At 43.3% G+C, this 24117-nt stretch overlaps 2 protein-coding genes and 1 long non-coding RNA gene across 9 annotated transcripts in view; 2 read left to right on the forward strand and 1 right to left on the reverse strand.

Moving 5' to 3' along the window:
* Positions 1 to 8361: 8361 nt before the first annotated feature.
* On the reverse strand, positions 8362 to 11661 carry LOC123511651. 6 transcript variants are annotated; one of them, XR_006676890.1, is made up of 3 exons: positions 10614 to 10762; positions 9191 to 9609; positions 8362 to 8940 (listed from the first exon to the last, which is right to left on the reverse strand). XR_006676890.1 is itself a non-coding variant. In XM_045267694.1 (3 exons), exons 1-3 carry the CDS (start codon positions 11644 to 11646, stop codon positions 8839 to 8841), a joined length of 567 nt encoding a protein of 188 aa, XP_045123629.1. In that variant the 5' UTR covers positions 11647 to 11661; the 3' UTR covers positions 8362 to 8838. The 6 variants fall into 6 exon arrangements, 3 of the variants coding, with proteins under 3 accessions (XP_045123629.1, XP_045123627.1, XP_045123628.1); XR_006676892.1 differs by having other exon boundaries at positions 9177 to 9609; XR_006676891.1 differs by having other exon boundaries at positions 9191 to 9606; positions 10614 to 10759.
* An 8462-nt stretch (positions 11662 to 20123) lies between these two features.
* LOC123511608 (protein NYNRIN-like) lies at positions 20124 to 20705 on the forward strand. The gene has a single exon (XM_045267633.1). The coding sequence runs from the start codon at positions 20124 to 20126 to the stop codon at positions 20703 to 20705; it is 582 nt and encodes a 193-aa protein (XP_045123568.1).
* A 1187-nt stretch (positions 20706 to 21892) lies between these two features.
* The window catches only part of LOC123511640, an 8380-nt gene continuing 6155 nt past the window's right edge, over positions 21893 to 24117 (forward strand). The window contains exons 1-2 of one of the 2 annotated variants that reach the window (XR_006676876.1): positions 21893 to 22041; positions 23898 to 23996. This is a non-coding gene — a long non-coding RNA (uncharacterized LOC123511640). The remainder of the gene's footprint in view (positions 22042 to 23897; positions 23997 to 24117) is intronic. The other variant, XR_006676877.1, reaches the window with a different exon arrangement.

Here is a 24117-nt window from a genome sequence, read left to right on the forward strand (position 1 = left end):
TATATTTCATTTTCTGAATACGAAAAATTTTCGCTTTCCAGTCAAGTAAAGAAAACACAAATTGCTTGTCATATAAAGATTTTGATTTTCTATTTTGGAACCGTTAAAAAATTTGAATGTGAAAATACGAATAGTTAGACAAAATTTTATGGAATAATGTCACTTGGGTCATGTTTTTCTTATCTTTTAAGAGTTATATTAAGCACCAAAGCAATTCTATGCGTGCTAATTAAAAAGAAGTTATATATTAGGCAGTGACTGATGTTATTTTTTTCGATAAACCAAAACACAGGTAGACTTGATTCTATTGTGGCTTGAAACTTGCTTTACTTTGCTAATAAGAAATTAGATATCAGAACAATGCCAACTCCATTAATAAAGGAGAAATATTTTAAGCGTTTTACGCCGGGACTTTGTCATGTTGGTGAGTGACACCACTTTCCCCGCCCTCGCTCTCACACTCCACCTCTACCTTCCATCTCTACCTCCTCCACCTCCTCCTACTCCCAGAGTCCACAGAGAAACACATGCAAAATCCAAGAAAAATCGCAAAATACGTTTAAAGAATACATTGTAGCGGGTGGCGGCAGGTTGGAGCGGGGCGGGCTGGGCGGTATGGGAGCAGGGCAGGAGGTGGTTGGTGGAGACGAGAGGGTGCTAGCGTGGATGGTGGTGGTGGTAGTGGTGGTGTGGTGTGGTGTGGTATGTTATGGTGTGTGGTGGTCGTGGTGGCGTATAGTGTTGTGGTGGTACTGTGGTGACTGCTACCAGCTGAACTAACGTGTGTGTGTGTGTGATGGATGACCTAGTTTTACTGACATCTATATATATTTTAAGATAATTTTAGTATGTTTCCTTTACTTAGGCTTACGCGCTCATATGAAAAGGGAAAGCTTAGTTTTGTAAGCAATAACTCTAGAAACGTAAATTTGAGGACCATTTATTTGTCTATAATTATAATTTATGGCTGATGAACTACCTGTGTGTGTGTGTGTGTGTGTGTGTGTATGTGTGTGTGTGTGTGTTCATGCAGTCTCTTTTCCCTCAGCCTGCCCTGGAATGTGTCTTAATGGCGGCTTTCCTGTGTTCTTGTACCTCCTCTTCTTTCATTTTTGTCTTTCCATTTCCCATCTCTGTTTTATATTCAGACCACGGCTTTCTCTCTCTCTCTCTCTCTCTCTCTCTCTCTCTCTCTCTCTCTCTCTCTCTCTCTCTCTCTCTCTCTCTCTCTCTCTCTCTCTCAGGATAATAAAAAAAACACAAACAGTTATGCAAATATCCCACTACATTTCACCGCAGTGTTGTCTCACTCTTTTTACCCCGTCCCCTCTACCGCGCAGTCCGTAAGGAAAGACGGCAAGATGCTCAGTTAATGATCACTAATCTGTGTGTCTGTTGTGAACTTGAGGAGGAACACGATAGGCGCATTACATTGCCATATATACCTTTCACAGCGTGAGTTTTGTTTGACTGATGAAGAATCATGTTGACAGTTTACTTCAATTTAAGAGGGCAGTATTGGAAAAATGTTGCTTACCTAATGTAGCTATAGGTTATGTGTGTGTGTGTGTGTTTACATAGTTGTATTGTACAGGGTTTGAGCGGGGCTCATAGTGTGTGTGTGTGTGTGTGTGTGTGTGTGTGTGTAATAATTCACTGTTTGATCTGCTGCAGTCTCTGACGAGACAGCCAGACGTTACCCTACGGAACGAGCTCAGAGCTCATTATTTCCGATCTTGGGATAGGTCTGAGACCAGGCACACACCACACACCGGGACAACAAGGTCACAACCCCTCGATTTACATCCCGTACCTACTCACTGGCTTGTGAAGCCAGCGCTCTAACCACTGAGCTACGTGTGTCTGTATAATTCACTGTTTGATCTGCTGCAGTCTCTGACGAGACAGCCAGACGTTACCCTACGGAACGAGCTCAGAGCTCATTATTTCCGATCTTCGGATAGGTCTGAGACCAGGCACACACCACACACCGGGACAACAAGGTCACAACTCCTCGATTTACATCCCGTACCTACTCACTGCTAGGTGAACAGGGGCTACACGTGAAAGGAGACACACCCAAATATCTCCACCCGGCCGGGGAATCGAACCCCGGTCCTCTGGCTTGTGAAGCCAGCGCTCTAACCACTGAGCTACCGGGCCGTGTGTGTGTGTGTGTGTTAGACATGGGAGGATGTGGATTTACAGATTTAATCTAAGGCAGCGTTTCTCAATCTTTTTATCCTTGCGTAACCCTAACATAAATTACATGTTCCTCCTCCAACTGACTGTCTTCAGCCTCTTTCTCACTCCCGAAATGTTGCATCTCTTTCTATCGTTTATTGCTATTTTCATGCTAACTGTTCTACTGATCTTGCTAACTGCATGCCTCTCCTCCTGCAGCCTCACTGCACAAGGCTTTCTTCTTCCTCTCATCCCTGTTCTGTCCAACTCTCTAATACAAGAGTTAGATAGTACTCTCAATCATTCAGACCTTTCTTTGGTAAACTCTGGATTTCTCTGCATGCTTCTGTATTTCCATCTTCCTATGACTTGATGTCTTTTAAGAGGGAGGTTTCAACACATTTGTCCGTGTCGTTTTGGCTAATTCTGTATCAATCTTTTAGTGAACTTGCAATTCAAATGAGCTTTTATTTTTATTTATTTATTTATTTATTTATTTTATTTATTTATTTTTTTTTTTATTTATTTATTTATTTATTTTTTTTTTTTTATTTATTTATTTTTTCCTCTTACTTAAAAAAAATGGTGTAGCTTTGCTTGGATGGGGTTTTTTTATATACCTTCCTGTATCACAAATGTGATTACAAGTGAGCAGTTTTCCACAATTTCAGATTGATAAGATGACATGAAGGTAAATGATTGCTAAACTTGAACTTTTGTTTACTCCTTTCTTTTGTTGCAGGCTTTTGGAGGTCCAGCAGCACACTGCACACTGCTTTCATAAACGTGTGTGCAGAGTGCAAGACAGAGAGGGGCAAGGATGGAGGATGCTTCAACATTCACAGCAACATTGCTTCATGCTTTCTTTTCTTGTAGAAATTAGTGCACACAGTTTTAAGTGAAGGATTGTCATCATTCATATTCATAGATTTCATGACCTAACATTGTATTGACCTTTTTGCATCAAATCACTTCATTACATGTAAGCGTATATTTAGCTACAAGGAGTAATGGTTTATGAAATTTGTAATGTATAAAAAGTAACTTCTTGCATTATGAAGATTTATTTAGAGGTCTTTGTTTATTAGCATGATCTAGTTGTGTCAGTCTTAACAGTCTAGATTGTACAGTCATGAACCATTGTCCATTGCACTTCCTGCAGACAGAATTTCAGTCAGTGCTGCAAGGTGTGTGTGTGTGTGTGTGTGTGTGTGTGTGTGTGTGTGTGTGTGTGTGTGTGTGTGTGTGTGTATTTACCTAATTGTATTTACCTAATTGTAACATACGGGAAAAGAGCTATGCTCGTGTTGTCCCGTCTCCATATCTATTAATGTCCAGCTTTTTCTTAAAATCATGAATATTCCTTGCGTTGACCACTTCCACGTCTAAACTATTCCATGCTTCCACCCTTCTATGAGGGAAGCTATATTTTTTCACATCTCTCCTATAAGTGGCCATTTTAGTTTTTCCCATGCCCTCTCGACATTCTTCCATTCCACATACACAGATCTTCCCTATCCATTTTTTCCATGCCAATCATCACTCTGTATATTGCTATCAGGTCTCCCCTTTCTCTTCTGTTTTCCAGGGTTGGAAGTTGCATTCTTTTCAGTCTGTCTTCATAAGTCAAATCTCTTAAGTCAGGCACCATTTTCGTTGCAGCCCTCTGTACTTTCTCTAGTTTCCTTATGTGTTTCTTTAAGTTCGGAGCCCACTGTATTGTTGCATATTCAAGCCTCGGTCTTATCATTGCAGTAATTATTTTCTTCATCATTTCTTCATCTAGATATACGAACGCCACTCTTATGTTCCTCAATAAGTTCAATACTTCTCCAATTATTTTGTTTATATGTCTCTCTGGCGATAGGTCATTGGTAATTGTCACCCCAAGGTCTTTTTCTTCATGACTGGTTTTATGTCTTCATTTCCTATCTTGTACATACTCCTGATTCTTCTTTCACTCTTGCCAAACTCTATTTTCTTGCATTTTGTCGTGTTGAACTCCATTTGCCATGTACAGCTCCATTTCCATATTCTGTCCAAGTCTTCCTGGAGTAGTTCGCAATCTTTGTCACATCTCACTTTTCGTAACAATTTTGCATCGTCTGCAAATAGGCTCACATAACTGGACACCCCATCCACCATGTCATTTATGTAGACTGCGAACATTACTGGTGCCAACACTGATCCCTGTGGAACTCCACTCTCCACCAATCCCCATTCTGATGGTCTGTCCTTAATTATTGTTCTCATTTCTCTTCCTACCAAAAGTCTTCCATCCATTTTAGTAAACTGCCATGCACTCCTCCTACCATTTCAAGTTTCCAGATCAGTCTCTGGTGTGGTACCTTATCAAAGGCCTTTTTTAAATCCAGATATATTCCATCAGCCCAACCATCTCTTTCCTGTATTACATCTATCACCCTCGAATAGTAACATATCAGGTTTGTCGTGCATGAACGCCCTTTCCTAAAACCAAATTGACACTCACAAAGTATGTCATTTTTCTCCAAGAAGTCTGTCCATCTAGTCTTCACCACCCTCTCACACATCTTAGCTACCACACTTGTAAGTGACACTGGTCTATAGTTCAATGGGTCTCTCTTGTTACCTGATTTATAGATTGGGACAATGTTAGCTCTTTTCCAGTCTTGGGGCACTACGCCTTCCCTTAATGAGGCATCAATTACTTCACAAACTTTTTCTGCCAATTGCTCCCTGCATTCTCTTAAAATCCATCCTGATACCCCATCAGGTCCCACAGCTTTTCTCACTTCTAAACTCCCCATCATGTTCTTGATCTCCTCCACCGTTACTTGAAACTCCTTCATAATCCCTTTCTGTTCCATTACCAGTGGTTTGTCAAAAGCAGTCTCCTTTGTGAATACCTTCCGAAAGCATCCATTCATAGCCTCTGCCATTTCCCTGGGATCTTCACTGTATACTCCATTTACTTCTAAACTTTCAATACTTTCTCTATTTTTGATGTTGTTGTTCACATGTCTGTAAAAAAGCCTTGGTTGGTCTTTACATTTATCAATTATATCCTTTTCTTGTTTCTTTCTTTCTTCTCTTCTAATCAACACATATTCATTTCTTGCTCTTTTGTAACTTTCCCACTGCTTAATCCGTCTTTTCCTTCTCCACCTCTTCCATGCATCCTCTTTTCTTGTTCTAGCCTTTTCACATCTATCGTTAAACCAGTCCTGCTTTCCAACTTCTCTATGTTGTCTTATTGGTACAAATTTTTCTCACCTTCTTTGTATATTTTTATAAATTCCTTCCACTTTTCATTTGCTCCTTAGCACTCTTGAATTTCATCCAATTTGTCTCTTGAAAGAATTTCTTTAGGTTTCCAAAATCTGTCTTGGCATAATTCCATCTTCCCACTTTATATTCTTCATTTCTTCTAGATTTCTCTTCGTCTATCACCTTGAACTCCAAAACTGCATGATCACTCTTTGCTAAAGGGCACTCCACCCTCATCTCCTCAATGACCATTGGCTCTGTACTAAAGACCAAGTCCAGTCTTGACGATGCTCCCTCTCCTCCAAACCTAGTATCTTCTTTGACCCACTGAGTTAACACATTTTCCATTGCCAGTGTCAATAGTGTATTTCCCCATGTTGTCTCTGATCCTTCCATTGACCAGTCCTCCCAACACACCTCTTTACAATTAAAATCTCCCATCATTATAGTTCGTTCACAGCCACCCAACATTTCTTCCAGACATGTTCCTGTATCACTTATCATTTCTTCATATTCCTGTACTGACCATGCATTTGTCTTAGGTGGTACGTACACCACTATGTAGTGCCTCTTTTTCCTTCATTAGTTTCTGCTCTGATCTTTAGCACTTCTGCCTTTCCCATACCTTTTTCACTTGATCCACCTTTATATCTTTTTAACCAGCAACATCACTCCTCCTCCCATCTTACCTACTCTATTTCTTTTCCAAACGTTATATTTCCTTCTCCAACCTTCATCAGGTCTTCTCCCTCTCTCAGTTTTGTTTCAGTAAGACCCACAATATCTGGGTTCTTGTCCCTCAAGTAATCGTTGAGTTCTAAAATCCCCGATATCACTCCATTTATGTTGGAATACATTACATTTCGCTCATATGTAAGTTTCTTTAGTCCTTTCTTGCTGTACTTTTCTGGGTTATGTGTGTGTGTGTGTGTGTGTGTGTGTGTAGCTTTGTGGGCAAGTGTACCAGTCATTTCTTGATGTCAATGTCTTTCATTTAGGGAAAAAATGTTGTGTGTAATTAGGTTTATATAAATTTTTGAGTGAGAATGTTTAGACTGATTAAATAGTAAGTTTCTCAACTTTCTAGAGCTTTACTCTTTCTGTTCTGTGTAAAATTTCAGGGGCCGTATTCTACAAACCATCACAGCGTCGTAGCGAGACAAAATGGTATATTTTAGACACAATTTCCACTGTAACAGGCTCTAAACTTGTGACTTGTCATAAGGGTTCACCCTGTTGTAGCGCCGCCAACTGCCATCTTAAAACTCGTCAACGTGGTGGGAACTTGGCTGTATGTACCATAGCATGATCCCCGATGGTTTTTATTGTTAATTAATGATAAATATCCATAATGATGACTAAATAATGTCTTTCTTTGATGCAGTAATTTACCATTATAGGTAACTGTTGAGAGGGGTACCATCAGTTTTCCCAAAATTCAAACAAACCTTGCCTTGTGCGGCCTGAATGTGTCTTGTGTCATGTGTTGGGTGTAATCTTCTGTTTGCCATGTTTCTTTTGTTTGGATACACAGAGTAACTATTCCCAAAGTAGTAATATGATCAAAATAATTTCAGTTGTAAAAAATTATGTCAAGGATTTATTTTTATCTATGCATATATAAAGTTGACAAGTAATGAGCCTAAAGACCAACAGTGGAGTGATGGTCAGGCATTCAGTGAGACCCGAGGCTGACTGTACAATGCAGCCCCAGAATGATAGTATGTGTTTTGTATATTTATGGTGACAATGTAGTATTGCAAGGGACAACATACTGTTTGAGAGCAATGCCATTGTGAAACACTTTAAAAATAATTTTACAGAGTAGATAGTTCCTCCTACAAAATACTTTTAGAAGTTGTAGTTACTAACAAGACTTGTGCAATGAAAATTCTTATGTTCCTATATTCAATTTTTTAGACAAATGTATGGATGTCAATGATAGGTGGAATGAGGTAGACTTGTTCATACCTGTTATGTATGTGCAAGCCTCATAATAATGGTAGGTGGAATGAGGTGGTAATTCCCAGAGTAATGTAATGATTGAAAAAAATTGTCCCAAGTTGAAAATTGCATAAATTATTGTAAGTTGAAAATGTAAAAATTGTACAAGTTCTGCTATTCCAATGTAAAAAAAAACTACAAATTTTGCTATTCCACTGTAAAAATGTTAAAAAAAACTACAAATTTTGCTATTCCACTGTAAAAATGTTAGTTGAAAATTTTGGTAGAGTTTTCAGATGTGTAAAAATGTGGTTTTGCTATTCCACTGTAAAAATGTTTGCTATTCCACTGTAAAAATGTTAAGTTGAAAATTTTGGTAGAGTTTTCAGATGTGTAAAAATGTGTGGATTGAATAAAAGTGAAGGAAGGGAGACACTTCATTGTATTTTTAACCCAAATATACATCTGCTTCTTCTCCGGAGACTCTTCGGAGTATTTATGACTTAACACACTTTTTGAGGCAGTTTTACAGGGATATTTCACCATTTTTTTGCGGTTTTTGCTGTTAACACACTTTTTGAGGCAGTTTTACAGGGATATTTCACCATTTTTTTGCGGTTTTTGTTTTTTTACTGTTTTGGGCAGTTTTGCAAGGGTTTCCCACCATTTTTTTTTTTTTTTGCCGTTTTCAGCAGTTATACTACGTTGGTGTTTTTAGGCATTTTAGCAAGGTTTGGGCCAGTTGAGTATCTCAGGCCCTTGAATTTGTAGAGACAGCTTCAAAGACGAAGTACCCTGTTTTTATTTGAAAACGCTGGAGTATATTCCTATATTTGAAAAAGCTGGAGTATATATGTTCATATTGTGGAGCTTGATAGGGTTAGCTTGTAGACCTCGTATGAAGTGGGGTTAGGTTAAGCTCCAGAGTAGGTCAGGTATATTTTGTAAATATTCCTAAAAAAAAAAAAAGGGAATTGATATAAATTTTCTTAATCATAATTTATTAGTAGTACTAATACCAGTTATGTGGGTACATCACAGAACAATGAAGGAATAATAACATTACACTTGTGTGCGTACATTCACATAACGGAAGGAACTACATTACAAGGGTGATTGGCAACATGCATTTGTTAAGTTAGGTACAGAGCCATGGTGTCCTCCCTCCCTGGATGGCACCAGGTGTTCAATTTCTCCGTGGAAGTGCAGCGAGGAAGTGTGTGCTCCCTCCCTGGATGGCACCATGTGTTGTGCAATTCCTCCGTGGAAGGTGCAACGAGGCAGTGGGTTCTCCCTCCCTGAGTAGCACCGTGTTGTCTCAGCAAAGCTGGTGCGAGGCAGGGTCAGATCGCTCCGTGGAAGATGCAGCAAGGCAGTGGGTTCTCCCTCCCTGAATGGCACCGTGTTGTCTCGGCAAAAGCTGGTGCGAGGCAGGATCCGATTGCTCCATGGAAGGTGCAGCTAGGCAGAGTGTCCTCCAGTACAAGAAAAGTCAGTTTCCTGATGCATGTTGGGGATCGTTAGGACACGCTGGTTTGGTTCTACCTTCAGTAGTGGCAGGACCTGTAAAATATAATTTTACTTTACACTTTAATCACGAATAACCTTGTCCTCAAATGTAGGACAGGTGTGGTTGTGTGGTTTCGGTGCGCCCTGTAAATGTTTAGTGCATTCCATTTTACTCGCCACTACAGAACAATTTGTAATAGTTATCTCCAAACCTCTTATTAAAAAGAAAAAAAATCTGGTACTCCTCATTCTATTCTGATTACGACCCTTACGAGTTTTGCTTCTATTACCCTCGTTATATTACCGAACATTTTCTAGCAGCCAACGCCTCGTATGAAGGAGTTGAAACGGCCCAGCCTCTGCCTGTGCCGGAACTCGCGCCTGCGATCTGCATCCTTTTCTGAAGACGACCTAGAGATAGACTGCTACCATATGGACACAGGTGATGATGATGAGCAGCAGCAGCAGCAGCAGCAGCAGCAGGATGACGGGGCTTCTCAGACGCTTGGGCGGGTACAGGTATAGAGGACTCAAGCGCCGCTGTGGCTGACGAGTTCGCTCGGGAGAAACAGATGTTAAGTTGGTAGTGCACAGATGAAGGGACGCCGGTGCTAGACTTGTGGCGGGTCGTGCTCCATCTCCTGACTGACGCCCGAGACGTTTGCCCCATGTTTAAGGGATGGCCGGCATGACCTGACCTCGTCCCTTGTCGTATATACACTGCTGCAACAAAGTTACCAATCATCAATCAAGAAACATCCTTCACCTGCCGTCATTAAGTCATCTTTTATGCCAATTCCAAGAGCTTTATGATATTGGCACAAATTGCACAGTATAATCAGAGTGACTAGCTTAAAAATACAATTGCGTATATTATAGTACTTAAGGACAAATATAGTCTGACCATTTTATGACCATTTTATGAAGAAAAAGCCAACGCCTAAGTGACCTTCATAAAACGGTCAGACTATAGCGTGTGGTGCACCACAACACGCCGGAACTTCTTACTCGATTGTTCCTACACTTACTGCACCAGATACTGACAATCATGGATAAATTATCAGCCAAAAAATATTGTTACTACACAACCATTTTGAAGCTTTTACACAAAAGCCTTACTTACATTCAGAAACATTACTTATTAAACAAAATGTGGGATGCCGTGATGTTAAAGCACTAACAGTTGTTGTTTTACATTTATAATGGTACACTGGTTCACAGCACATACAAAACTGAGGCTGAAATGTCACGGCACCCAACAAATCCCACAACGCAATATCCCACTACCCTAACAACCCTACACGTAGCTCACACCAAGGTTCGTGACACCTTGGCTTACATCTGCGCCACCGCTCAGTGAGGAGAGGCAAAGATACACCGAAGAACCAGTAAAAGCACCTTGAAGCCTTGCTATCAATGCACACCCAAACCACGGAATTGCGAGCATATGCTGCACTCAACAAACATGTTACGAGGCACTTTCCATTAACAGAACACTAACGTTATTTTATTACGAAACCGCAACTTACAATGAGGATTAACTTACCAAATAACCAACTGATAAGAAATACACTATAAACAAAGCGTTCCAAGAAGTGTCAGGCAACATTTCCTATCCTTTAAACCAAAGCAGGACTTCCAAATACTCCTGTTCATGAGAAACTAATAAAGGCCTTCACTACACACGTACACACGCGAACAAAACCACTGTACAGTGTCTAACATACCTTACCGACATTCAACAGGAACCACGCAACCAGAGAAATGACACCAGACCAACTTGCACACATAACAACGTTAATCAAAGTGGGTAAACACACTTCCTGGCGCACACACGTCCTACCTACACAGCGCAAACAAAAGAAATCCTCCCTTTGTGCTTCACTGCTTTCCGCTTCACCTCCTCATACTCCTCCTCCTACTAATCCCCCCTCCTCCCTCCCTTGTTTGCAGACGCTTAATAACTAACTAACCACTCGGTGAGCATCGTTCTGTATAAACATTGTTCCTTTTAGTCTAAGCCGGTGGTAGCCTACGTAGATCTCAAACCTCCTCACGTGACACTCCTTTACATAGCTTTATTTATATCCATTTATTCATCTGTCTATCTAACTCTATCTATCTATCTATCTATCTGTCTACCTATCTACTTTCACACACACACACACACACACACACACAGCTATAGGTTATATGTGTGTGTGTGTGTGTGTGTGTGTGTATTTACCTCGTTGTACTGTACAGGGTTCGAGCGGGGATTCTTCGATTTCACAATACTCTTGGTTTAGTAAAAAGAGCCACCAAGTGTTCACCTATTATGAGAATATGATCGCAGGATAGGTAGTTTGCATTTCTCTGGTCTATACGAAGGAAAAATGTAAAGAAATGTAGAAAGTGTAGATGCATTTACTGAGCTACTGTAAGTGTAATTATAATAAGTGTAATATCTATTTGTCAACACACGCTTATAGATCTACTATATCATTCAACATCTAATCATTTACTCCCTACACATAATTTTATAGATCGATCTCCGTGTGTGTGTGTGTGTGTGTGTGTGTGTGTGTGTGTAGCCGCACTGAGAGCTTTTCAAAACTAAACACTCCCTTTCTCGCTTCCTATAACAATGCAATCAAACTTCTGTGTTGGTTGAGCGATATCGGCTTTCTCCCGGATCATTTCGCGCCGATAACTGCTGCTTTTTGTCCCTTCACCTGTGCTTGCCTGTGCTGGGCTGGGCTGGGCTGGCGGCCAAAACATTCACTACATTGCACCGCTGGGGGAAAAAAATAATCATTAAGTATGATGATATTAATGGTAGCAGTAGTTGTTGTTATAGTTAAAGTGGTGGTGGTGGTGGTGGTGATCATAATAACAATGATAATGATGGTATGATGATGATGATGATGATGATAATGATACCTAACAATAATAATAATAATAATAATAATAATAATAATAATAATAATAATAATAATAATAATAATGAAAATTATAATAATAATAATGATAATAATGATAATAATAATAATAATAATAATGATTATACCGATGATAATAATAATGATAATTATGATAATGATGATACTGCTACTACTACTACTAATACTACTACTACTACTACTACTACTACTACTACTACTACTACTACTACTACTACTACCACTACTATTACTACTACTACCACTACTATTATCATTAATAAAAAATAACAATAGAACATAACAAAGAATAAACAAAAATGAAAAAAATAAAGCAAGAATGAATGGATGAAAGGAAAAAAAAAGAAAACAAGAAAGAAAAGGAATGAAAGAAAAGGACGAAAGATTCATACATTTTACCTTGTTTGTAGCTTTACTTTGATACAAAATGACTCCGTGAGTATTGTTTAATGAAGCTTGTGTACGCAAGCGTTGCCTAAGACATTACCATACAACAAGGCCACGTAGTAAAGCCAGAGGAAACGATTAAACGACCTAACAACAGTATACAAGTTTGTCTGAACAGTGGAGTGGTAGTCATCGTAGGTAATGGTTGAAAGACGGTCTAATTATTGTTGCAAGAAGGGTTTACGAAATACCAAAATCATCAAATGAATCTTTCCTATCTGGTGTTTGCTATCCTCTCTCTCTCTCTCTCTCTCTCTCTCTCTCGTGTTCACCGCATGATTACTCAGACATTATCGTACATAACATTATGCAAACATTATCCGTATCGAATGACTCTCACCACAACACACACACACACACACACACACACGCCCGGTAGCTCAGTGGTTAGAGCGCTGGCTTCACAAGCCAGAGGACCGGGGTTCGATTCCCCGGCCGGGTGGAGATATTTGGGTGTGTCTCCTTTCACGTGTAGCCCCTGTTCACCTAGCAGTGAGTAGGTACGGGATATAAATCGAATTGTGACCTTGTTGTCCCGGTGTGTGGTGTGTGCCTGGTCTCAGGCCTATCCGAAGATCGGAAATAATGAGCTCTGAGCTCGTTCCGTAGGGTAACGTCTGGCTATCTCGTCAGAGACTGCAGCAGATCAAACAGTGAAAGTGAAACACACACACACACACACACACACACACACGAGGAAAAATCGACAAAACTTCTAGATACGGTACAGATCTTGCGTATTCAAATTAGATAAATATGTATTACCTGTTAAGTAAAAACAAACTTCCAAACTGGCAATCTAAACCAATAAACATTACGTTACACCACAGCAAACATTATGATAAGCTATAAGAAGAGTTGACAAGGCGTATCGATATTATAACCTTGATAACAATTCCCCCATCATTGACATTCTCATGTCAAATGCCTAATGACTATCAAGTAGTCTCTCTCTCTCTCTCTCTCTCTCTCTCTAGAGAAAGACTGACAGACAGATTCTTTTCTCAAATTTTAGTAATTTATAAATAAGTATAGATCTCTGATAGAGATATATTCACATGAAATGTACATTCTATATGGAGAGAGAGAGAGAGAGAGAGAGAGAGAGAGAGAGAGAGAGAGGGAGGTGGTGTGTGGGAAGCAAGGTTCTCATTGACATTGGCTCTAATCCCTTAATTTGCCCAGCACAAGGTTTGGCACGCCGCAGGCCGGGAAATCCCCGAAAAAGCCAACGCCTAAGTGATCTTCATAAAATGGTCAGACTATAGCTGTGTTTTTCGATCTAGAGAAGGCTTATGACACCACGTGGAAATATCACATACTTCGGGTAATACACTCACTCCATCTAGATGGCAATATCGGTGTATTCCTTCAAAATTTCCTTACTCACCGCTCATTCCAAGTCTGTCTTCGTTCTCGTCTCTCCCGTGCCTTCACACAACATGAAGGAGTCCCTCAAGGCAGTGTCCTAAGCACTACTCTTTTTCTATTAGCCATAGACGGTATCATGTCCTCCCTACCACCTCTGGTTTCTGCTTCTTTATATATTTTTTTTTATGTCGACGACTTCGTCCTCTACGCTGCAGACTCGGACATTCCACGCCTTCAAACCCGCCTTCAGTCTGCCATCGATGCTGCATCTAATTGGACCACAGCTAATGGCTTTCGCTTCTCCCATACCAAGTCCTGTGCCGTGTGCTTTACTCGATCTCGTAACATCCCACATCCACCACTCACCCTGTATGGCACCCCTCTCGCCTACCGCGACTCCACAACTTTTCTTGGCCTTGTTTTTTATAGTCGTCTGAACTGGAACGCACATATCACCTCTCTCAAGAACTCCACTCTTCCTCGACTCCGGTTACTGCAGACCCTGTCACATCTCTCCTGGGGCGCAGACTTCTTCGTCTCCACTCGGTGCTCATCCTATCCAAACTAGACCATGGTTGCCAAATATAATCCTCCGCTTCTGCCAGGTCCTAGCAAAACTTGACCCTGTCCATAACTCCGGCCTACGTCTTGCTCTGGGTGCCCTCTGCTCCACTCCTGTTTTCCCCAACAAACCCACCGCCGGTCCCTAATAACAGTCAAATCCTACGCACGCTTCCTTTAGTTTCCCGATATCCACTCCTCCTCTCTCCTGATAATTTTCGCCGCTCATTTCAGTCCCATCCTAGCCTCCTCCTTCCTTTCTCTCTCCGTGTTAACAACCTCCTCCAGTCCTTACATTTCTCTTTCCCCCCTATCCTTCCACTCCGTACTATCTCTTTTTCCCCCATGGCTTGTCCCCGCTCCAGTTGTTTGCCCTACTCTCCTCCCCTGTTCTCGCTCGTCCCTGCCTGCAACTCTACTCCGCTCCCTTCACCTTAATCACATGCCCCAACATGCCACCGCTGTCCACATCTACACGGACGGATCAAATATGTCCACTGGTGTCGGCTTTGCTACTGTTTCCGCCTCTTCCTCCCTACAGGGTACTCTACCCCCCATCGCCAGCATCCTCACGGCCGAACTTTACGCCATCTTCCTTGCCCTTGAACCTTCCTTCTATCACCGTCATCCTCTTTTGTTGTTTTTTCAGACTCACTCAGTGCACTTACATCCCTGCAGTCACTCTCTGCTTCACATCCAGTTGCTGCCAAGATCCAGGAATGGCTGTTTCGCCTCTCAACAAGGAAAAAGTCCGTGCAGTTCTGCTGGATTCCTGGCCACGTCGGCGTCCCAGGTAACAAACGTGCGGACTCCCTCGTTCGCTCTGCTGCCCTAACCACCGGCAACTTCCCGCATCCCATTCCCGCCGCCGACTGCTTCCCAGCCCTCACTTCCATGCTCCGAGACTTATGGCAGTCTTCATGGAACATGCAGAATGACAACAAACTCCATGCCATCAAGCCCACCATCCTCCCGTGGCCTCTCTCCACCCACCGGAACCGGCGCTGGGAAACCGCCCTTGCTCGTCTCCGCCTGGGCCACACCGGTCTCACTCATGGACACCTCTTGCCCCGTGAACCCCCACTCGTCTGCCCGCGCTGCCACTGTGCTCTAAGTGTCTCACATATATTCCTGGACTGCCCTGACACATACCCCCATCGTCGTGATGTATTTCCTTTCCTGGCCACCCTGCGACGCCCCCCAGTGCTCACTGATTTTCTGGGAGACTCTCCCACCTTTTCTGTCCCTAGAATAATGATCTTCCTTATCAGTCTTCAATCAGATCTGAATAACACAACTATTCCTAGTGCCATATAGCCTTTCAGGCTTGGTGCTGGTATCTTTTCAAAATTCAATTCAATTCAATTCCTTTGCCTCTCATCATTTAAGGTTAAAGATAACATTAATAATTTCTCTTCCTCCACCTTCCCCTCCTCCTCCTCCACGTCAGGAAGTGTCAAGTCAAGCAGCCTCCACCACAGGGAATGTCTCGCCTAGCATCGCGCCCGCTGTCATCATAACCATGGTGCGTCGTTTTTTTCATCTTCTTTTTTTTTTTTCATGTAGGGGAGAGGGCCAGCCAAGGGCAAAAAAAGGAAAAGATTAAAAAGAAAGGCCCACTTGAGTGATGGGTCTCTAAAAAGTGGAAAAGCGTCAGCCAAACTTGGGGAGCAAATGCCTTGATGCCTCCCTCTTAAAAAGAAGACAAGTCGTAGGAAGTCGGAAATACAAATGCTACAAACAGATCGCTACAAATATCTAAAATAAGCTAGAAATCACCCCCACACACCCAAATACACACACAAACCACTTACAACACTCACAACTAGCCCAAAACACACTCAAAACAAACAAAATTCACCCAAACACTATCAAAACTCACTAGATACACCGAATATACACCAAAATTACTCCTGCACGCAACCAAGACACTCCACACACACGCAAACCACTTAAAATACGAAAACTAACTCAAAGCACACTCAAAACACTATGCAATGTCAAAATGCCCATAAACACACCTAAAACTCGCAAAAAAAATCACCCAATACACACCAAAATTACCCCACACGCAAAATACCATGTAACACCTCAAAATGCCTTGAAACACACGTAATTCACTAGAAACATCCATTATACCCAAATCACCCCACACACACCCAAAAGACACACACATAACCCACACATACCTACACCAATTACATCACTCAAAGTGAACGCAAAACAATCTCAAAATATTATACAAACCTCAAAATGTTCCCAAAACACATTCAAAACACCCAAATGCTGAAACACACTTCCACACTACACTCAAAGCACGTAACATATACCTATGAGATCTAAAACACACTCAAAACACAAAACCTACTCACAACACCTTGCAACACTACTGAACACACGTAAAATACCCAACACCAACAGTATGCATTATAAAGAACGTTAGGATTAAAAGGGACACTTAACTAAATGTTACACCTTGGTTCCTTCTCCTATTCCGCCTCTATTTCTCATTTCTTCATCATTTTCCTCCTTTGTTTCTCCTTCTTCTTCCTTGTATTACTTCCATCTACTCGTCTGAGCCTAGAAACACATCAAAACAATAGATATTAGACAAAATATTGAGGAAATGAAGGGTGACTTAAGTATTGTGGCTTGACTGCTCCTCTTCCTCCTCCCTTTCTCCTTATCCTCCTTTATTTCTCCTTTCTCCCTCCTTCTGCTACTATTACCTACACACCTGAACCTAGAAACACACGAAAACCCGTAGAAATCACCAGATATTAGGCAAAATATTGACGAACTGCGGGTTTGGAAAAGCGGCGCCAGCCTCGGGCTATGATGAGTCACCACCTGGGCTGTGGTCATCAGAGAGAATGGGAGCGGGGGTGACTCGGCTAAATTACGTAAATAATTTTATTTCAAAAATTACTTTTAGAAAAAACTAAGGCACGGCCGAATGCTTGTTATTTTATGACGTGATAAATACCTAAACTAACTTTCAAAATATCAAAATATCTCCAGCTTAACTAGTTTTTTAAAAAATGTCTAAATTAAGTACGTTAAAAGTACAAAAACACTTTAACCCATAAATCTCTTAAAACGTCCTGTAAAGTCAAGCCATTTTCACTTGGCGACTATTTCATCACATTTCAGGGAGTCTGAGATATCTTTTAAGACATTCTACAGCGAGTTAGACCGAGAAGCAGAAACGTGAGCAAATAAAATAACGAAAAATAAGATCTTTTTACAACAGCACCAAACACCATTTCATAGTCCACATATTTCACTCAATAGATTGATTTTACACTTAACAGAGTATATGCGATTCTTTGATATGATAAAGGCCCACTTATACCTTCAAATAAGAAAACTCAAATTGGAATATGGAAGATTTTGACCGTTATGGCAACTCATATCTAAGCTATACAACACCACTAAACGTCACATATTGACCAGACACAGGCGCGGAACACACTTCAAACACAACGAAATATCTATAGAAAGCATAAAAACACCATGGGACCGTAACATTAGCGTTAGCAAATAATATGAAAAAAAGTATTTTGACCTTCAGGCTGCCGTGGGTGGGACAGAGTCGGTGTTCGGGTGTCGGGGTGGGGCTAAGGGGCAGGAGGCAACATCCGGGAATGAGAAGGGGTGAACAGCCGTGGCGGGCTCCATATTGTTGCGAAGGTGTATTGCCGCAGCCTCCCAGATATGTACGTGTGCCTGTGTGAGTGTGGAGCAGCGTCATAAGAGTACATATGGGTAGTACATATGAGTACATATGTGCAGACTTTAGCTAAAGGGTGAGCGAGGTGTTGGTTGCTCGTGTTTATGAAACTGTCACACCTTAATGGAAGAGACGCTGAGCTAGGCCTCCATGACGGAGGAGATGTGACCTCGGAGGTCACGGGGAGATAAGTGTGTGTGTGTGTGTGTGTGTGTGTGTGTGTGTGTGTGTGTGTGTGTGTATGGGTGAGGGCACTGGCCAGCCCTTGGGACAATTGTCATACGGTACCGTGTAAATAAATGCATGCATGTGTGATTTGCTTGTAGCCAGCATTATCAGGGATATATTGGTAATTAGCGGTTAAGGTAGATAGCGTTATCTAATAAGCTGAAATAGACTCGTAAGGACATTGCCTGGCAGGTGCGACGGCACAGGAGGCGTGGTTTCTGGGGCACTGTGTGGCACCGACAAGGACAGAGGACAGGAGTGTAGCAAGAGACCTCGAAGGTACAAGTCGTACTCTGGGGAGCAGTCAGAGAGTGAACGAGAGACAGAGACAGTGAAGTGCCTGACGAACTAACAAAGTGTTACCCGTACTCATGTACAGTTGCTGTAATATAGAGAAATAAGGAAGAAGTGTTTCCTTCTCCCCACTCTGTGTGACTGAGCTGAGTGAGAGTGGGTGCTATAGCCAGACAGCCAGGCATAAGAGAGCGCTCTGCCGGCCGCTCCACCCCAGCCGCGCCGCCACCCAGGTAAAGTCCTTCTCCCGACACACACCCCCCGAATCCCAAGAAGATTGTGAGGCGTTCCCTCCCTGAAGAAGAAGCTGAAGGAGGGTCTCAGCACTTGGTGTCAGGAGTGGGATCCTAAGGGCGTCTTGTGTGTTGTGGCGGAAGGCCATTGTACCTACCTGACGGAGGTACAATGGCTGACGGCGAGCAGATCGTGAAGAAGGAAGTTGTGGGCGAGGAGCCGCCTTCAATGACTGAACTCATGTGTATGTTGGTGGCGATCCAGCAGGAATTGACTACCGTCAGGCACGAAGTGACTACCGTCGGGCAGGGATTGATTACCGTCAGGCACGAAAACGAACTCCAATGTGCGACGCTGAAGAAGGAGATGAAGGAGGAGTTGGGGGCGATGGCAGATGCCATGCGAGCGACGGCAGGCCCAGTGAGAAGAATGAGTGCTCAGTCGCACAGCGCTCATCCCGTCGGCTCTGGGCTAGCGTCCGGCTGGCGGGGTGAGACCGACGAGGAGTCTGAGGGCGACGAGACGGAAAACTCCCCTCGGACTGTCTCCCAACCCTGCCCTCCGCTAGCCCTGCCCGCAGCCGCCCCACCCAAGACTGCCTTCCCGCCTCACCAACGGAAAGCTCGCTCTCCCCCTGCCGCCTCCTCGCCTCGAGCTTCCTCCCAGCCAGTGGCCGCCCCCTCTGCGCCCCCCAGGCGGCCTAAACCACAGGAGTTCGACGGAAGGGTGTCACTGGAGGCTTACCTGGCCCAATTTGAAGTCGTGGCTCGAGCACAAGGCTGGAGTCAAGAGGAGCGCGCCCTGAATCTTGTGACAAGTTCGAAGGGGCCAGCCGTGGAGGTGTTAAGTCAGTTAACACCTGCACAACAGGAATCCTACACCGACGTAGGGGACGTCTTGGAGAGGCAGAGGAAGGACCCGGATCTCCACCCAGTAGTAAAGTGGCTAGAGGAAGGTCAAGGTCGCCCTGACGAGCAAGAAGTGGCAGCCCTGAGCCCAGTTACGAGATTCTACTGGAGGCAGTGGGACACGCTGAAATTGAGTAGAGGAGTACTGGTGAAGAAGTGGCTGACACCTGACGGAGGGATGATGTACTGGCAGACAGTCATTCCTCGTGATATGAGAGCTAGCCAGATGCGGGAGATGCATGAGGGCGTCGCCAGTGGGCATCTAGAAGTGAAGAAGACACTCAGTCATCTATGACAGCGGTTCTATTGGCTGGGGATGCGCAAGGATGTACAAGAATAGTGCCGAGTGTGCGACACCTGTAACGCCAAGAAGGGACCAGCACGGAAGGGTAGAGCACCGCTACAGCTGTATCAGGTGGGAGCCCCGATGGAGCGAGTAGCAGTAGACATCGTGGGGCCGCTACCCGCGACTGCAGCTGGCAATCGTTACATCTGTGTTGCCATGGACTACTTCACGAAATGGCCGAGGCGTACGCACTGCCGAACCATGAAGCAGTGACTGTAGCAGAGGTACTGGTGGAGCAGTTCTTCACCAGGTTTGGTGTGCCTGGCGAGCTGCATTCCGATCAAGGCCGCGAGTTTGAGTCGGAGGTATTCGGCGAGTGTTGCCAGCTAATGGGCCTGCGGAAGACGAGGACAACACCACTGAGGCCGCAGTCTGACGGGATGGTGGAGCGCTTCAACAGGACACTGGCTCAGGAACTGGCCAAATACTGTACAGAGGGACAGACAGAGTGGGACCGGAAGCTTCCCGCTCTGCTCATGGCATACAGGTCTGCCGCGCACGAGGCCACCACCTACACGCCGGCCCAGCTTATGATGGGCCGGGAGCTTCGCCTGCCGGTGGACTTGACAACAGGACGCCCTCCAGATGAAGAACTGCCTACTGTGGCCACGGACTACGCCATAGCAATGCAGGAGCGGCTAGTGGAGGCTCATCATCAGGTGCGAGGACGACTTAAGCTGGCAGGCGAGGCCATGAGGCACCGCTATGACCGGGGAAGTCGCCCAGCTGAGTTTGCAGCTGGCGACAAGGTGTAGCTTTACAACCCCCACTGGCGGAAAGGTCTCTCACTGAAGCTGCAGAGCCCCTGGGAGGGGCCATACACTGTCTCGAGAAGGTGTCGGAGGTAACCTTCCGTATTCGTCGAGGACAACGCGGGAAGCCCAATATAATTCATGCTGACCGACTGTGGAGATACCACGGGCCGGGGAAGTTCACCTGGGGCCAAGCCCCGTGTGACAGCAGCAGTGAGGAGGAGGACGCAGCCCTTGCCATAGTAGCATAGGACGTAACGGAGCCTGACGCCGGTCTCGTGGGCAGCGAGGACGGTGGAGCGGGGACGAGCGAGGATGAAGCCGAGTCGGAAATATATGACCAAGAAATATGAAATAGTAGAGTAGTGGCTGCATTCTGGGACATGCTTGGCTTACGGTAAGTGAAAAGAAAGCAAATAACAGCTGGTTATAATGACTTGCTTCATAACTGCTCGTTATATCTATCACCTTTACAATATCTGGGCACTGTTTTCACTCTCACATGTAAAGGACACCTACAAATAACTGAATGACCTTAAAAGTACCTTAAATAAGTGATCTTGAGGCAGTGTGCATGGAGGGTTGTGGTGAAGGTTTGTACTGCTTCCCATGGTGCTAGCTTCTTGCTGCTTGGTGCTGCTAAACACTGCCCGGAATATAGCAACACTGCACTTGTGTGTGTGTGTGTGTTTGGGTATTTTTAGGTATGTTCTGGAGGTGTTTTGGGATGTTTAAGAGTGTTTGAGATACATAAGTGTGTGTGTGTGTGTGTGTGTGTGTGTGTGTGTGTAGCAAGACTGTACAGTACAGCCCACCACCTCTGTTACCACCATCACCACTACCAGACCACTACTGGCGCTTCAAGCCTTCAACCAGTAGCAGAAGGTGCAACGAATATAAAATAACTATACTCGTTGAGAAGGTGTCTGTGATGGGAGTACGTTGTCAAAGTAACAAGTATTAAATTGTATCTTGTTCAGGGAGTATTTGCATCTCTCGCGGCTAAAGACAAAAACAAGGTTTCTCAAAGGCAGACTATGATATCTCAGAAAAAGTAAACAATGGCACCTTCTCTCTTTGTACTTTTACCAATAAAATCAACATAAAACAGATAAAAATATAAAACGAACAATTTCAACAATGACAAAATGTGTAAACAAACAAAAGTAAGAAAAACTAAAATAAAAACAAACGTCCCGTAGTCTTTATAACTCTAATGGCTCGCTGTGAGCCGTGAGGAAGGCCAGGAAGGTGATCAGCTGTGCCTTGTGTCAAATTACCTTTCCCTTCACTCAGACGTCATTACCTTGTGGCTGCGGCGTCTCTTTCTGCTGTCATGGTAAGTGGCGCTCTTTGCCGTGCTGTGGGCGGCGGAGAAATGAGTGAAATAAGATGGTGTGGCGTGGCTGTCTTGGGACCGGGGGCTTTTGCATCTTCCAACCAGAACTACTGCTGGTGTACTGCTGGACCGCTGGAGGACTGCAGGACGGTTGGCTACTTTTAGACACAGAACCTAACTCCATGAAGACCTAGCTAACAGTACCCATACAGACGACCCAAGATTTGTTCAAGCAATTCCTGGGTCATCGTCTTAATGGGTACTGTTAGCTAGGTCTTCATGGAGTTATGTTCTGCATCTAAAAGTAGCCAGCCGTCCAGCAGTCCTCCAGCGGTCCAGCGGTACACCAGTAGTTTTGGCTGGAAGATGTAGAAGTAGCCCCCAAGACAGCCACGCCACACCAACATGTTACTTTTGTATAATTCCGTGGTGTGGGTGGCGTGGGCGGTGGAGAAATAAGATGGAGTGGCGTGGCTGTCTTTGGAGCTAGTTGGGGGTAATCTGGTGTTAGGGGCTCGTCAGGTACTGCAGGCAACTTTCTTCTTGGTCAGGTATTGTAAACAACCTTCTTCATCTTCTTGGTGTGGTATTGTAAGCAACCACGTATCTAACAGTAGCAGACCAGCCCCGAATGCTCCAGCCACTCAAATATCACTTTTCTATGGTCGTGTGTGTTGATTATTATTTTTCTTCTTTCTTTCCTTTTTTTTTTTTTTCTGTGTTGGTGGAGGGGGGGGAGTGTGCTACCTCAACACAAGTCACACAGTATTACCATGTACTCAATGTTATCTTTGTTGTTAACATTGAAAAGCTTACCTAGCCTAACCTAATTTTATCCTCACCTAACCAAATTTTAGCCTAACATTAATTTAACCTAACCTAATTCAACCTGACCTGACCTGACCTAACCCAAGCCAGCCTAACTTACCCCAGCTTAACCTACTTCAACCTAACCTAACTGAGTAAATTCAACCTAATCTAACTTAACCTAACTTATGTTACTTTGAAAAACTGCGTGTTTGTATTGCCGCATTCCTAAAGGTGGTGCCAAATTGTCTTAAAGTACCTTAGAAATATGCCAAACTCTCTTAAAAATACCTTTAAAACCTGCCAAACTCTCTTGAAATGCCCTCAAAACATGCTAAACTGTCTTAAAATACCCTCAAAACATGCCAAACTGTGTTAAAATGCTCTCTAAACATGCCAGACTGTCTTAAAATGCCTGAAAATATGCCAGACTTTCTTAAAATGGCTTCAAAACATACCAGACTTTCTTTTAATACTCTCAAACTATGCCAAACTGTCTTTAAATGCCCTCAAAATATGCCAAACTGCCTTAAAATGCTCTCAGAATATGCCAAACTATCATTAAATGCTCTCAAAACATGCCAAACTGTCTTAAAATGCCCTCAAAACATTCGCGCAGGATTCCACTGTACCACCTAACACGGACGAGTATGTTGGTGTCTTGTAAGTGTTTGTCACGTGTTGATGAGTAGGAAGAGAAAGAGAGAGAGAGAGAGAGAGACTTATTGTATCTAGTACATAGCAGCCCACCAATGGTACATAGAAGGCAAAGCAGTGGTACATAGCAGCCATTGGTATGGGTATATTATCTATGTATGGGTGAAGTATGGGTGGCTAACTGGCCTTGGATAGAGAGAAATACAGACAAAACTCCCATAATTCTTAATATTTTCTTTGGTTTAATTTGGAATTGAGAGAAACATCACAAATTTTTTTTTTATGTCATTAACGTTACAATTGTCTGGATTGGTGGATATAGGCAAGGTGTAGCAGTATATTATCGATGTATGGGTGAAGTTTGGGTGTACATACAGCTTTATTTATTTCAGATTGTCGAGATATGGAGAAAGAGAGATCAGTCAAAGAGGAGGAGGAAGAGGTACAGGAAGATAAGAAGAAGAAAAATGAATGAAGAGAAAAAAGGAAAGGTAAAATAAGAATAAATATTGTCATTTTATAAAGTTAAATCTCTCTCTCTCTCTCTCTCTCTCTCTCTCTCTCTCTCTCTCTCTCTCTCTCTCTCTCTCTCTCTCTCTCTCTCTCTCTCTT

Source organism: Portunus trituberculatus, chromosome 31, assembly GCF_017591435.1.
Source record: "Portunus trituberculatus isolate SZX2019 chromosome 31, ASM1759143v1, whole genome shotgun sequence".
NCBI lineage: Eukaryota > Metazoa > Arthropoda > Malacostraca > Decapoda > Portunidae > Portunus > Portunus trituberculatus.